Below are 16,448 nucleotides of genomic sequence, written 5' to 3'. Positions count from 1 at the left end.
TGGGCTGTGAACTAGACCATCCATCTAAGCAATGAAAAAAAAGAGTTTGCGAAGCACTGCTCTTCCTAGCGCTAGTGTTAGAAAATTCTCTCAGGTTGAGCCCGTGCGCTCAACTACCCGTCAAGGCGAATCTGGAATAGCCTCAGGCTACCAGCGAATAGGTAGGGGAAAAAAAACGTATCGAATACGAATTTCACGTTAATAATCACGGTCCTTATAAACGTTAATGTATATTTATCTAGAAATGCTTTATTGAAGTGAAACTTCTATAGAATCGTTGTGATTTCAAACTCGATGAAACGAAAAAATAAGTCCATAGAGACACAAACACATAAATGTATAGGATTCGGCCGGCGGGAGAATGAGATAGAACACATTAGACGTTGTCAGTGTAGTGTTTTTTTAATACAGCGCCATCTAGCACCTATCTATCTCTTGTAGTGAATTTTAATTTAGGATTATACGTGAAGTTAATAGTACATTAATAGTACATACTTTAATAGTTAATAGTAGATCCCGCGTGTTTGCCAATTTTACACGCGGGAGGAAATGTCCTACTTTTCTCCCTTGGTGCACATTTTTCTCCTACCAGGCCGTGTAGTACCGACCCGGGGTCCAGGGGCGAAGCCTTGGCCGGGTGTAGGGGGGTGGAGCCCCCCCGTACTCATAAAAAAACAATTTAAGTGTTTTTTTTTAAATAAACTACTAGTAGTTGAATAAGAACTGTCTGATGAACTCATCTTTGTTTAATACTTCACTATAAAAATTTATTTTTTATTGCCTTGTGTTCATTTCACTTTTACACTAAACACAATATTGCAAATTACCCGAGCACAACAATGGCGGAGAATTTTAAGTGCGTGAGAGCAGACGTAGGCATTAACGCGCATGCGCACTTGTACGCAGGAAGAAAAAGTTACACTTTCTTCCCTGTACAGCGGGAGGAAAACCGAACTTTCGGCGTAGGTAGGAGAAAAAAAATATTAATTCACAGAGGGCGCTACCTCTTACTATAAAAGATGATTTACAATTATTTACTAATGACAAAATTTTACATATACTTAGACACTTAAGATAGTTGTATTTTAATTTTTGAAGGTTTCACTTCTATCACGTGTGAATTGCATACACGTTTTTTTCTTTTTTGTTTAATCAAAAGCTTTCGCTTTCTAGTAGTTCAGTTAGACGTTTTCAGCTTCTCATGTCGATCTGGGGGAAGAAACCATGCTGCCACGACACTGGCTGCAAATGAAATTTAAATTTTAAGGTACATACTCACATTGGTAAAATATATACGTAGCTCATGAATAACTATGGTTAACTATGGATGAATAAGTAAAATAACTTACTGGTGGTAGGACCTCTTGTGAGTCCGCACGGGTAGGTACCACCACCCCGCCTATTTCTGCCGTGAAGCAGTAATGTCCAATCTCCTACCACTAGTAACAATTGTGTCCCGTGCGCGAGTTAAGATCGCTACGCCACTAGGTATAGACCACACCATCTCCTCCCATGGATGTTGTAAGACTAAAGGATTTATTCTAGAAGTTCTAGAGTTTTTTGAATGAGGACTGGATTTTTATTATATGCAATATACTATATGCTTGGAGCTTGAATCTGATGTATCAGGGTCACTTTAAACCAGTTGACTTTTTTTTTATTGCTCTTGTAGGCAGACGAGCATACGGCCCACCTGATGGTGAGTGGTTACCGTCGCCCGTGGACTTCAGCAATGCCAGAGGCAGAGCCAAGCCGCTGCCTGCTGACTACTACCAATGGAACTACTCCCGCCATCTAGTGCAATATTTTACTAAATACTTAAAAGGTTTTTAAAAACACTCGCTAGATGTCGCTATAACATATTTTGAAATCGAAGATATAATTTTAAAATGTTTTCGAGATTTTCTGTTTTAAAGAGGCAACGAAAACATTTTTAGAGTTATTCCAAGGTGCACACTAAGAGATCGGAGAAGAATAAAAAATATTTGGACGACGAACATAATATGTTTAAAAAATGAAATTAAGAAAATAAATACTTACTTAAAACCAACAGAGACCAGAGATAAAATGTTAACTGACAGTAGTTGAATATGAGGTGTCCAACTAAATTGATGCCCATGAATGCCGAACTCCTGCCCACCATGATACTTAGGCACGTCACCATTCCCCTGAATGAGATAAAAGCAATCTAAAATGGGTATATTACCTAAGTAGTCATATTTATAGAGAGCGGATTTTAAATATGTATATACGAGATTAGCGTTTTTTTTGGTCTTCATCACAATTTCTAATTAATAATCACATAAAATATTTCAAAAAAACCTATTCATATCATGACGATCCATTTAGCAAACACTCAATATGCTCATAACAAAAGCAATTATAATTGAAAATGAGTGCAAGAGCTCACGAACCAGAGTCCATAGACATCAACAACATAACCCCATCCACTTTGAGACATGATATTTTTTCCTACCTATGCTAATAAGCCTTGAGAGGCTTGAGAAAATCAGCAGGGTGGTGGTACGTACCCGTTGCGACGCACAAGAGGTCCTACCACCAGTAATTACGAAAATTATAATTTAATAGGTTTGACTTTGACTTATTACACGATGTTGTGCCTTCATTGTGGAAGTCAGTCGTGAACATTTGTTAAGTACGTATTTCATTAGAAAAATTAGTACCCGCCGGCGGGATTCGAACATAGGCACAGTCTCATCGCTCAATACGAATGCACGTGACGTCTTATCTATTAGGCCACGACGATTTCAGTATGACGGTATTCGTGTTGTCCTTTCTTTGTCTACCACAACTACCAGGAGAATCGAAATGCTTTTGACGTGATAACGTGTTATAAATCGATGAAAACCGGCTGCATGCACGAAAAAGTGTCACGTTCCGCCTGAACCCGAGCGTGCAAGCGAGAGCGCGGAACAACCGATAGAAGTACGATCGACCCAAGCGCTGGCTTGTGACACATTTAACTTTCTTCTCGCGTGACGTCACACCTAGCAGTTCGAATAGTTCTGCTACTGATGTTATCACATAAGACTGTCGTCCGTAAACCGATTTTACAGACAACCAATTATTATTATTTTTTTGTTTGGAACTCACCTGTGAGATGTTGGATACAGGTCCACAAAATAGGACGCCATGATCCCCATACCCAAGCAAGTGCAAGTGAACATCATGAAGAATATCACACTGGATATTGTCTCCGGTGTCAAGTTGATCAGGACCCCGCTCAAGGCCGAGACGGACAGAACTGTGAGGAGCACCGGCCTTCGGTGGTTGGGTAGATAAGATAATACAAAGTTTAAAAGGGAAAATATGGTCTGGGATATTATGAGAGTGAATACCACGTTATCTTCCACGGTTCCCAAGCAGTTCTCCGAGGACTGGAATAAAAAGAAAATCCACTACATTTTGCTGCAGAGTCTTTAGAGGTGCCCCACCGAATTCCCCACCCCTCAAAATGGACCGCCTGACTGCGTTGAAACCGAAATATACAGTATACTAATAGTATCCTATCCCTCTATTAAGCGCAACCGTGGCTATATCTAAATGTATGAGATATGTGGATTTGTTGATTCTACTTGCGCGCCATCTGATAGGTGACAAAGCTCGCAGTTCATCTGGTATTCAGTTACCGGAGCTTTACGGTAGAAATAGGCGGAGCAAGTGTCCGCGTGGGCTTATAAGCTCCTCTGCCACCAGCCAGTGCCAGTAATAGCTGTAAAGTCTCAATTGGCTATGTTTTTCACCACAATAACTGGTCCTGGATCCAGCGGATTCCCGTGACTTTTAGCAGCTCATCTCGGGACTAACATTTCCTATATTAATCATAGGTAAATGTCGTGATTGTGGTAGAGGGCCAGCGATGGAGTTCCGATATTTGATATTAAATAGTGGTCTAATGCGGGCTCTCAGTTTATATATTCCCTCATGCTCTTTATCTCTGTTTGTTATCCCCTATTGACTTACGTCGCTTGAGGAATGATTTCGTGTTGCTTCCGTGTGAATCAGTTCACAGACGTTACCGGTTCTAGTGCCGTTAGCTTGTAAGGATTTCCTAACTTGCTCCATGATGTGCGGGAGCCAGATCAAGAAGCTGTTATTTCTGAAAGAAAAAGAAAAAAAATAGCACGTAAACTTTTTCATTCTGGTGATGAAGGTTTTATTCGATTTTATTAGATCCGGTGAATCCTTTTAGGCGGGCTGGGGTTCTTTAAGGTCGACATAATATAGTCTATTCTATAAATAAGAAAAATATTTCTGCTTTCTGTTGATATAAGCATGCACAAGATCACAATCGACCTTACGTCAGACGTATAATGGGGCTCACCGACATGAGACAAACCTACATATGACGCATAAAGTCCTGGTCTCAATCGCATTAAATTGTGCATGACTGCTATATATTTTATGCTCTATATTTACTGGTGGTAGGACCTCTTGGGAGTCCGCGCGGGTAGGTACCACAACCCTGCCTATTTCTGCCGTGAAGCAGTAATGCATTTCGGTTTGAAGGGTGGGGCAGCATTTGTAACTATACTTGAGACCTTAGAACTTATATCTCAAGGTGGGTGACGCATTATGGGCTCCAGTAACCAATTAACACCAGGTGGGCTGTGAGCTCGTCAACCCATCTAAGCAATAAAAAATAAATAAATAAATACGGCCAAAATACTCTCAGACTAATGACACCTAGTCGTTGGGGTTCACAGTTTTTTTTGGGCGATACTGGACATCTTTTATTATTTGATGTCATTTTCTATACTATTATAAAATTATTTACTGGTGCTAGGACCTCTTGAGAGCCCGCGCGGCTAGATACCTCCACCCTGTCTATTTCTGCCGTGAAGCAGTAATGCGTTTCGGTTTGAAGGGTGGAGCGGCCGTTGTAACTATACTTGAGACCTTAGAACTTATATCTCAAGGTGGGTGGCGCATTTACGTTGTAAATGTGAAGTAAAACCTGCATCTCACGTGATGTACGCCACGGAAACAATGTAGAACAGCTGCAGGCTTCTCAGGAGATACGGCTCGCGAAATAGGGGAGCGCTCTGTTCGTAAACGGCGCGCCAGATTGATGCCGATTTCGTTTCTGTTTTTCTTTCTATTTTCATTAACCGAATCTGAGGATGTAATGCGTGGGCTTAGTATAGTTGTGTCCGTGAAATCGAGGGTAAGGTTCTGGTGAAGAGGAATGCAGGAAGCAGCCGCACAATCTGAAGATCTTGTTCATCAAAACATCGATAGTTAATGTTAGGTTTTTTTTCCAAAGGGTGAGCCCCCCTTTATGTATGTACATTGATATTGTTCGATTTGAGTTACGACATGATAGAATGATGAGTAATCGGTTTTTTAAAGTAACTGAGATATCGACCTCACGTCTCAAAGGTTCTGGTAGCTTTCGTTAAATGGACGGTGTGCCCGTCCAGCGAAGTAGCGCATAAAGAATACTATGCACTAAATTTCTTTCAGTGCTAATTTATACAATAGTAATAAGGTAGTCGAAGTTAGAAGGTCACCTAGAGAAATTTCTCATTTTAAGTTCTTACTCTTCATTCAAAATTTATTTATTTTATTTACTTATTAGGCACACAATATTCATTACAATCTAAAAGATACACATTAAATGATAACAAGTAGAAAATCTGACTTGTAACATAAGCCATATGTGCACGACTAAACAAGACAAAAATGTCTTGAGTACAGAATGCTCCTTACAACTAACTATAAGACAAAACAGCACGATAACGAAAACTAATCTAATTTATAATATAAAGAAATAATTAATTAAACAATTACACTCCTACTTAATAAAATAATTCTGCTTACAATTACACTATTTAATTTATTATTAGCATGGAGGACGCCCTTGAAAACTTTTATAAACATCATTAATTGACAAGTAAAAATATTCAACTCAGTTGACGACTTTGCCAGTTAGGTGTGAGAATTGGGGTAATTGGATTATATAGTAATATATATTGTTTTTGTAAATTGCAAAGGTATTATTTTGGTTGAACCTACGAGCACTAAATTTGTTGTTTAATAAAATGCGTGATAGCAATTCAGGTGAATCTATTATAGTTTTTTTTTATGATTGAAGGATTACTGGTGGCCCTGAGGACTTTTCAGTTTCAATAGGACAGGTGGGCGAGCAAAGGCTCAGCCAGGAGGGGTGTGATTTGCTAACAGCTGCCCGAGCGCGTCCGAAGGAGACCTAACAACTCAAGAGTAGCTGCTTCGCGAATGAATCTACTACCGGATCGGAATGGCGACACACTGAGAAGATCCAGCGAGAAACTCCGTGGACTGATGTATGGGTTAGGTTACACGTAGACCTCTTTGCCGAGTTCGACGAGTACGGTTACCGGGGTACCTAAGCCTTTTTTTTATTGCCCTTGTAGGCAGACGAGCATACGGCCCACCTGATGGTGAGTGGTTACCGTCGCCCATGAACTTCAGCAATGCCAGGGGCAGAGCCAAGCTGCCTTCCGCTAAAATAGGTAGAAATAGGAAGGGTGGTGGTTCCCACACGTGCGGACTCACAAGACACCCTACCACCAGTAAAATTCGAGGATTATTAAAAAATTTTGATGATCTCAAACCCTAATTATTTATTAATTATAAGGTCATTTGTTGATAGTCTTCCCTAAATGAAAGTTTTTCATTGAAGTAGATATCCAAATCATTAACTGTGAATAATCTTTTTAATATCTCGCCCTCGATGGAATATTGGAACATATAACAACAGAGATAATTACTGTGTTCCCGTTGAGTCTGAAGGTTCCAAGAGTATCTGAAGCTTTAACTTACCTTGTAGTTATTTTTCGAGGTTCTATGATTGATAGCGTAAATTCCCTTCAGCACCTCCATAGCTTCGTCTTTTCTTCCACAGTTGAAAAGGAATTTTGGAGATTCGTAAAAGAAAAACATGGCTAATGCACCCATTCCTAGTGGAAGAGCCAGTACGATGATGAGCAGCCTCCAAGGTTTGTAGACGACTCCTATAGTTGAGAGGTCCGTGGCGAAGTCTAACTTCAACGTGGGATAGGTTAAAACTGGAAAATTATTAGCATAGGCCATCACTCCACCATTAAAAGAACTGTGTTTTTTTTTATTGCTTGGATGGGCGGACGAGCTTACGGTCCACCTGGTGTTAAGTAGTTACCGGAGCCCATAGACATCTACAACGTAAGTGCCGCTCACCTCAAGACACGAGTTCTTAGGTCTCAGTTTTTACAGTACAACGGCCGCCTTTAAATCGAAACGCATTACTGCTTCACGGCAGAAATAGGCAGGGTGTTGGTACCTACCCGTGCGGACTCACAAGATGTCCTACGACCAGTGAGTGAGTGAGATATGTTAGAACTCCATGTTAGAACTCCAGTCTAGAATATTAATTATTAATCCAGTACAGAACAAAAGTATCTCTCTCTATCACACAACTCTGCGGTGGTAGGAACTCTTGTGACGGGTAGGTACCACCGCCCTGCCTATTTCTGCCGTGAAGCAGTAATGCATTTCGGTTTGAAGGGTGGGGCAGCCGTTGTAACTATACTGAGACCTTAGAACTTATCTCAAGGTGGGTAGCGCATTTACGATGTAGATGGTATCCAGTAACCACTTAACACCAGGTGGGCTGTGAGCTCTTCCACCCATCTATGGAATAAAAAAAATAAAAAACTCACCTCCAGAAACAGCTGGCGCTAATAACAATAGGCAGGTCATTAGTAACATGTATTTATTTCGCACGCGTTGCACACATGTCTCTCCTACGATCGTGTAGGTGACTGAATTCGCTGCACACGAACTGAAAAAGCGATAAAGCAGATCTTACAACGTGCAGTCAGCCTTTTTCTGAATTACAATACGACAAAAATTATTGAATTTTGCCAACACTTTATACCGGTTTGCGATAACTTAATAGTGATAATTATTAATACACTTTTCTTAGCTTCAGATGTTAGTATGTAACGGAATCTTTGAACATGATTTTGACTCCCTTCAAAACGTCGGATTAACTCGAAATTTGGTATACTTATAAAGGACCGATGACAATTCAATATTAAAAAAAATAAAAAAATATTATGAAAAAATTTAAATTCAACTAAAAAGTGAAAAATAAATAATAGCTTAAAAAAACAAAAAAAAATACGCTTTTCTGGAAAGTCCCACAAAAAAATTGAAAATAAATCTTAATAAATTTGAATTAAAAGTATTTTAAAAGAAAAAGAAAAAAGATTTTATTGTAAAAAAAAGCAACAGGTTTACTTAACAACAGGTAATCGTTTTCAAAAATTTAAAGAATAATACTATCGGCATCTACTACACATAACTAAATTACATAACATAACATACTACATAACTAGTCAGGTCATAAGTATTGTCACACAGTAAAAACTTTTCTTTTAGAATGCTGGCCACAAAAAAGTTTATTGAATTCGAATTTCGAATTGTTCATGAAAATAAAAATGTATACTTTTAGAATTTTACTCATTTAATAAATATGGAGTGGACGCTTAAAAAAGACCGTGTTGCAGTTATTGCGTTGCATCGTTGCGGTTACGCGCCAATTCAAATTTTTAACATACTGAAAATTTTGAATATAACCAAAATATTCGTTTATCGTACCATCAAACGATACAATGAAGACTCTAGTGTAGATGACAGGTTAAGAAGTGGTCGCCCTCGGTCTGCTAGGACTCCAGCAGTGATAAAAGCTGTGAAGGCGCGAATGCAAAGAAATCCCAAACGTAAGCAGAAACTGTTGGCCCTTCAGATGGGGTTAAACAGAACCACGGTGAAAAGGGTGTTAAATGAAGACTTAGGGCTTCGGGCATATCGAAGAAAAACAGGACATCGTTTGAATGCTCGTCTAATGGACCTGAGACTGAAGAGATGCCGCGCTTTGTTGAAGCGGTACGCGGGAAAAAAATATCGGGAAATTCTTTTTTCGGATGAAAAAATTTTTACCGTAGAAGAGAGCTACAACAAACAAAATGATAAGGTGTACGCACACAGTAGTGAAGAAGCGAGCAACCGTATTCCGCGTGTCCAACGAGGTCATTTTCCATCCTCGCTCATGGTATGGTTGGGAGTTTCTTATTGGGGCTTAACAGAGGTACATTTTTGTGAGAAAGGTGTAAAAACGAATGCAGTTGTGTATCAAAATACAGTCCTGACGAACCTTGTGGAACCTGTTTCTCATACCATGTTCAATAACAGGCACTGGGTATTCCAACAAGATTCGGCGCCAGCTCATAGAGCGAAGAGCACACAAGACTGGCTGGCGGCGCGTGAAATCGACTTCATCCGGCACGAAGACTGGCCCTCCTCCAGTCCAGATTTGAATCCGTTAGATTACAAGATATGGCAACACTTGGAGGAAAAGGCGTGCTCAAAGCCTCATCCCAATTTGGAGTCACTCAAGACATCCTTGATTAAGGCAGCCGCCGATATTGACATGGACCTCGTTCGTACTGCGATAGACGACTGGCCGCGCAGATTGAAGGCCTGTATTCAAAATCACGGAGGTCATTTTGAATAAACATTAGTGTCATAAGAATCTATGTTTTGTTAAGTTCATTTTGGTATATGAATGGTTACATAATGAATAAACTTGTTTCAATTATTTTACATTAAACATGTGACAGAATTTATGACCTGACTAGGTACAATAGTAATATCTATATATTATGGCCAAAGTCACTCGTGGCCAATATCAATTTCAGAGACACAAGAAGAACTTTCCATACATTGAATTGACCTGCAGAATCGACTACTTAATAAAGTCAATCAAACCTCGCTACCGGCAACAACGATCTTAATAGCTGGATGTCAAACAAGTCAACAATTAATGTTGAGAACATTATATGACGGTCTTGTTTACTTACATATAAACATTGCCACGATTCTATTTGACTTCTGTTCGTTCAATAAATCTATATCTATACTAATATTATAAAGAGGAAAGATTTGTTTGTTTGTTTGTTTCGAATAGGCTCCGAAACTACTGGACCGATTTGAAAAATTCTTTTTCCATTAGAAGCCGACATTGTCCCTGATGAACATAGGCTACTTTTTTTTTATTTATTTTATCTTATTTTTTTGGTTTCATGTGTGTTTTAATGTTTCCGAAGCGAAGCGAGGGCGGGTCGCTAGTAATATTATAAAGAGAAAAAGATTTGTTTGTTTGTTTGTATTGAATAGGCTCCAAAGCTACTGAACCGATTTGAAAAATTCTTTCTCTGTTTGGAAGCTACACTATTCCCGAGTGACATAGGCTATAATCTTTTTTGAAAAAAAATAGGAATTCTTACTAAAACTCCAGTAATTTAACCCAAGGTGTAAAAAAATTACCAAAAATATTCTTTACATTGCGTGCCCTGCGAAAACTATTGATGATAGAATAAAATAATGTACCACGACTTTGTAGAGCACATTATTATTTACAAAAAGTGTCGCGACTGCATATCTTTAACTATTATATTTATATCGCAATAAGTATTCTTTTATTTAAAAAAAAATAAAAAAAAGTCAATTATCGTTGAAATTTTTGTTAAAGACCCGAGCGGAGCCGGAGCGGGCCGCTTGTTATAAAATAAACCTCATCCACTTCACCATATTGTACCTTGATGGTAGATACATTTTTTTCTAACCAGAAAGAAGCAGGTATTTTAAATTTTGTGCTTATTACTTTGACGGAGGGTTTAAATAGACGGATTTCCATACTTCTTCGGTGGTTTTCGGCATCAACTGCCGCAATTCCATTTTTATAGATTCAGGCGTCTTAGACTCTAAATCGACGAAGCTGCCAGTCAATACCAATAACTACGCACGTATTGATTTACTCACAAGCAAACGGAGAGAAACTTCAGCAGTCCCAAGACCAGCCAGTGGTTGGCCAAGCTGCTAATACAATTCAGCGCGAACGAGATGAGGAGAGGAATAACTAAGGTGAACCTTCGGCCCTTCGTATCTGATACGTAGCCCCACACGTAAGAAGCAAGGATGATACCTAAAGTACAAAAATTTAGAGTTTATCACTACATAGTATAAAACAAAGTCGCTTTCTCTGTCCCTATATCTGTCTGTCCCTATGTATGCTTAAATCTTTAAAACTACGCAACGGATTTTGATGCGGTTTTTTTAATAGATAGAGTGATTAAAGAACAAGGTTTATATGTATAATAACATCCATTAAATAGTGGAGAAATCAATAATAAATTACAGTTTCCGAAGCGAAGCGAGGGTGGGTCGCTAATTAGCGATATTTAATGAATGGCACGTTGCAATGGATATACTATTGAAGATATAGACCCAGGAGGGTTGATGTTAGGTATGTGGTCTGTGCTAAAACTCATTCTATTTTAAGTCCCTATGCAGCATCATTAGAAAAATAAGCTGTGTCGGCCCTAAATAATGTCGGATAAGTAGAAGATCCAATTCGAATGAACTTTTTTTTAAATCTAAACGGACTAATGGGATTAGTGTCTGGTCAGGGCCTGATGTTAAGTGCTTGTAGACATCACAATCGCCACCCAACCCGAGACATAAGGGCGAAATTTCGACCCTTGTCACTGGAACTGACTGCAGAAATAGTCAGGGTGGTGGAGCCTCGTCTGAGCTTACAACACATCTTACTACTGGTTTAACGAAGGCGTATCCAATTAAGCTTTGACTTCATGTCATAAGGTACGCATTCTGCCTCAAGCATATGAATCTAAATCAAAACACACAAACTTTTGAATCTATTATACTCGACGTATCGAATTTTGATTTCGTTCCAATATGTTTACAGCTTTCTTCGATCACATTTGAATATTGTGCTGATTATCATTAAAAAACGCGAAATTAAAAGCGGCGAGAGGACTTTTAATCATAAGAGAGCATTTGGATTCGTCTAGTGAATGTTAAGACGTCAAGATCCTGACCCAGACAAAAAGGTCACAAGCAATGATAATTACTACTTAAAATAATACTTTTAAAAGGCTGTCCTGGTAATGCGACATATTGGTTTTGCAACGACTTTTTGTCATGTTATTTGCGCAGCTGATAATCTTCAGATGCAGTGAGTTACAACAATGACAAATTTACCCTAATACCGCGGTTACTAACTGTTTAACGTAAATTATTTTTAATTATAAATTGTACTTTTGTTTTAAATTATAAATAGTAGATTCTGCTCTGAGGATTTTTTTAATTTTTTTAATTGGTTAGATGGGTAGACGAGCTCACGGTCTACCTGGTGTAAGGTTCACATGAGTTCTAAGGTCCCAGTTTTTACAGTACAACGGCTACTCTACTCTTCACACCGAAAAGCAATACTGCTTCACGGCAGAAGGCAGAATGGTGGTACCTACCCGTGCGGACTCACAAGACGTCCTCCCACCACTAATTACGAAAATGTTAATTTTGTGGGTTAATTTTTATTACACGATGTTATTCCTTCATCGTGGTTCAGTTAATCTTGTGTATTTATTGAGAGCGTATAATATTTTATTAGATTTTTTTTTTTTTTATTATTGCATTGGTGTGTGGAACTAGCTCACGACCCACTTGATGTCAAGGAGTTGCCGGAGCCCATAGAAATCTACAACGCAAATCCCGCCAACCGCCTTGACATGTGAGTTCTAAGGTCTCAGTATAATTACGACGGCTGCCCCACCCTTCAAACCGAAACGCATTACTGCTTCACGGCAGAAATAGGCAGGGTAGTGGCATCTACTCGTGCGGACTCACAAGACGACGTCCCACCACCAGTAATGAAGTTGGTGCCTGCCTGCGCGATTCGAACACCGTTGGATCACTTGATTCATTAATGCACCGGACGTCTTAACATTTAGGCCCCTACGACTTCAAAACCACTAATAAGTCTTATTAGTTTTTTTTTGTTTAATCAATTTTCAAACTGCTATCTCAAATCAAACATTTCAATTGATTGGAGAGGAAGAATAGGACATACTTATTCTTTAGTTACCGACCGACACTGTGATGATTGCAACTAATATATCCAAGCGTTTATAATGTTAAGCTATTCTGATAACCACAAAATTCAAATGTCGACGAGTAACAACACAGTTAGTCCATCCTTCCGTGACCACGAAAACTGTAAACCATTCGGAACGTCCGAAATATAATAAGTGCAATTAAAAATAAACCTATAGCTTTAATTATGTCGAAAACCAAAGATGATCTATGATCCATAAAGACTAAAGAAATGTTCTCCAGTCTTATTAGAAACACGTTTCAATGCTACTTGCCAACAAAAGGTAGAGAAGTGAGAATGCCCTTTTGGGCGACAGTCAAGTGGAGGTCGCAGGCCGCTGTCACTACCAAGGTGAATCCAAAAAGATCCATGCCGATCCCCAGGAGTATCAGCGAGCTCGTCATCACCAGGAGCACGTTGTAAGTGCCGTTACCTGAGGATATCGGATTAATTTACTAGTGGCAGGACCTCTTGTGAGTCCGCGCTGGTAGGTACCACCGCCCTGCCTATTTCTGCCGTGAAGCAGCAATGCGTTTCGGCTTGAAGGGTGGGGCAGCCGTTGTAACTATACTGAAATCTTAGAACTTATATCTCAAAGTGGGTGGCACATTAACGTTGTAGATGTCTATGGGCTCCAGTAACCACTTAGCACCAGGTGGGCTGTGAGCTCGTACACCCATCTAAGAAATAAAAAAAAAGTCATTGGGCTTCGCTAAACGACTCAGCATGAAGATATCGAACGCCGTAAAATTATCTGAGGATTTCGTGTGTCACTTATATGGAAGTGGTATATAAACTTTTTAGAAAACATTTTAATAACTCGATTCTAGATAATGATTTTTTTGCAAATTATTTGCACACGTCAAGAACCGATGACAAATCATTACTTTAATCGCTTTGTTCTATTCATATGCTGACTATTCATATGTTAACTAGAATAAAAAAAAAGCTTACTTTAATTTCTAGTTCGGTTTACTATTAAAGTATTTTATTGTAGCTTTTAAAGTAATCTTTATAAGTGACATTATTGATTTTATGTTCGAATAGACAAATCAAGTTAAGCTTTCAAGTCTATCCAATTACGCAAAAAACTTGCTAAAGTCTTCTCCAGCGTCATCATTTAAGTGAGCGACGGCAATAGCTTTGGCTCCTTCTCTCCATTTCCCTTAATTTGCAAAAGCCTTTCTTGTTTCGGGAAGGACATGCTTCTAAAATAAACCCTCGAAAGTACACCGAGACCAAATACAAATTCGACGAATATAAACTAAAAAAACAATACCAGTTTTGTTAAGAGCTTCTTCGAATGCCACTGACCCATCGTCAGCGGCTGAACTTTCAGACATTTTCACTAACAATTTCAATGGAACACGCGATACGTCTGACTACAACATTCCCGCACGAAAATTTAAATCAATGCGCAGAACTATTGTATTCGAAGTTAAATGAAACGCGCCGCGCGTTCATTGAGCGGCGAAAACGCGGCGTTTTAAAGACGCGCGTTTTTACACTTAGATGACTATGACTAGATGGCAACGGCTTGGATAACTATAGGCAGCGGCTTGGCTAACGGTAGGCAGCGGCTTGGCTAACGGTAGGCAGCGGCTTGGCTAATGGTGCTTCTCTGCTTCCGAAGCAGTCGAACGTGGGGCACTACTGGTTCGCGAAGATAAGGATGCATCACGCGGACTACAAACATGCGTTGAATGTGATCAATTAATTGCTTAACACTTCATTTGCGGCACGAGATTTAATACGCCTCGTGCGTATTTCCCTTGCGGTGGAGTAAGAAAGTACTAGACTTTTCGGTCATATGGCCGTGACTTAAATTGGATTTAGAGTAGGAACGAGTAAATTAAATATATAGGAATTTAACACGTTCGCGTGAGCAACCTCATTTCTGAATATGTACTAGTACCATGACGCACCTTTTTCCCATACAAAGTTTAGCAACGTCTAAAAACGTCCCGCCGTAATATGTACATTTTATGATGATTTTTTTTACGGAACGCGGCGGTGTAGCCTATGAAAATCGAATGTGTTGCGGCGCTATGTAGATGTGCCATAAGAATTTGCCCATAAAAGAGATGTCCAAAGACGTTCCGACGCTGAGTCGGAACGATACTTCGATAAGGCTATGCGTCACGATAATCGCCTTATCGTTGCCGCCGCTGACTACTCCCCGAATCCTGATCATGCAGGAGCCAGTCACCGTCGACGCCCTAGACACGTCCTTACGGATCCATCAGATCCAATAACCTTTGCATTAGATGCCTTCAGCTCTAATACTAGGGGCAGGCTTAGGGATCCCGGTAACCGTACTCGTCGAACTCGACAAAGAGGTCGACGTGCAACCTAACCTATGCATCAGCCCGCTGAGTTTCTCGCCGGATCTTCTCAGCGGGTCGCGATTCCGATCCGGTAGTAGATTCATTCGCGAAACAATTGCTCTTGAGTTATTAGGTCTCCTTCGGAGGCGCTCGGGCAGTTGTTAGCAAATCCCACCCCTCTTGGCTGAGCCTTTGCTCGCCCACCTGTCCTGGTGAAACTGGAAAGGCCTTCGGGCCACCAGTAAACTTTCAATCATAAAAAAAAAAAAAAAAAAACGTTCCGACAAAATAAATATGATAATCTAGTGGCCGTCATATGACGTTGCGCCCTTTTATAATTTAAAAACATGACGTTGTAAGACGTTGCTCACGCGAATATGTTAAGATTTTTTGTTAAAATATTGCCCGCTGTGGACGTGTTAAAAAAATCCCACAATATGTTCAGAACCTACATATACATAGGTTTAAGAAGACTATTAAAGAACATCTGTGCAATAAAGCTTACTATAAAGTAAATTTTTATCTAGAAGATTGCACAAAGTGGGAATGAGTTGCTCGCTCCGGGCATTTCAATATTGCATTAATTGTTACGTTATAATACTCATTGTAAAAATAAATATTAAAAAAAAAACTAATATTTAAAAGAAAAAAGACATGCCCGCTGAGTTTCTTGCCAGTTCTTCTCAAGACGGAGGCTAGTTTTTGTGAATTGGCGGTAGTTCTATTTGACGTTCAACAAGTATGTACTTTCATTTATGTTGAACAAACATTTTTTGATTTGATTTGATTTAAAATACGATGGTACTTTAATAGCTACCAGTCGTCAAGTTACAGGATATTGAGAGATTGCGGTAAACCAATAAAATGAGGAGAATACTCTGACGGATTGATGATGGCAGGACCCGCGTTTCACTCGTAATCGTTTTTCAAAAGCCGCGTCTAAAAACGTCTCGTTGTGCGTTGAACTTTACACTATTCAGTCGTCAGAGAAAATTATTTCTGTATTAACGTTTACGCATTCAGTACGTTGTCCATTGAAGACATACTCGTAACAGATGCTTCCAAACCGGCAATGGATTGTGAACTTCGCCAAAATAACTTTGGCCAAATACCAAGTA

General features: G+C 39.4%; 1 protein-coding gene across 2 annotated transcripts; it reads right to left on the bottom strand.

The window, feature by feature from the left end:
- Nucleotides 1-219: 219 nt before the first annotated feature.
- LOC114239956 (synaptic vesicle glycoprotein 2B) lies at nucleotides 220-14,424 on the bottom strand. 2 transcript variants are annotated; one of them, XM_028170401.2, is made up of 10 exons: nucleotides 14,283-14,424; nucleotides 13,278-13,436; nucleotides 10,870-11,032; nucleotides 7,704-7,825; nucleotides 6,829-7,073; nucleotides 4,990-5,138; nucleotides 3,985-4,120; nucleotides 3,115-3,398; nucleotides 2,041-2,168; nucleotides 220-1,242 (listed from the first exon to the last, which is right to left on the bottom strand). In XM_028170401.2, exons 1-10 carry the CDS (start codon nucleotides 14,344-14,346, stop codon nucleotides 1,178-1,180), a joined length of 1,515 nt encoding a protein of 504 aa, XP_028026202.2. In that variant the 5' UTR covers nucleotides 14,347-14,424; the 3' UTR covers nucleotides 220-1,177. The 2 variants fall into 2 exon arrangements, with proteins under 2 accessions (XP_028026202.2, XP_089584114.1); XM_089727988.1 differs by lacking the exon at nucleotides 13,278-13,436.
- Nucleotides 14,425-16,448: the final 2,024 nt, after the last annotated feature.

Source organism: Bombyx mandarina, chromosome 06 (assembly GCF_030267445.1).
Source record: "Bombyx mandarina strain Sakado chromosome 06, ASM3026744v2".
Taxonomy (NCBI): Eukaryota; Metazoa; Arthropoda; class Insecta; order Lepidoptera; family Bombycidae; genus Bombyx; species Bombyx mandarina.
Note: the sequence above shows the minus strand (reverse complement) of the source record. Positions and strands in the feature narration are given on the sequence as shown.

Excerpts from the sequence above, each read along its gene's own strand:
- LOC114239956 (XM_028170401.2), bottom strand. The coding sequence starts at position 14,346 with ATGTCTGAAAGTTCAGCCGCTGACGATGGGTCAGTGGCATTCGAAGAA. Across the intron at positions 7,074-7,703 it reads AGCGCCAGCTGTTTCTGGAG|TTTTAACCTATCCCACGTTG; the intron begins GTGAGTTTTTTA and ends ATAATTTTCCAG. Across the intron at positions 2,169-3,114 it reads CTGTATCCAACATCTCACAG|GGGAATGGTGACGTGCCTAA; the intron begins GTGAGTTCCAAA and ends TATCTCATTCAG.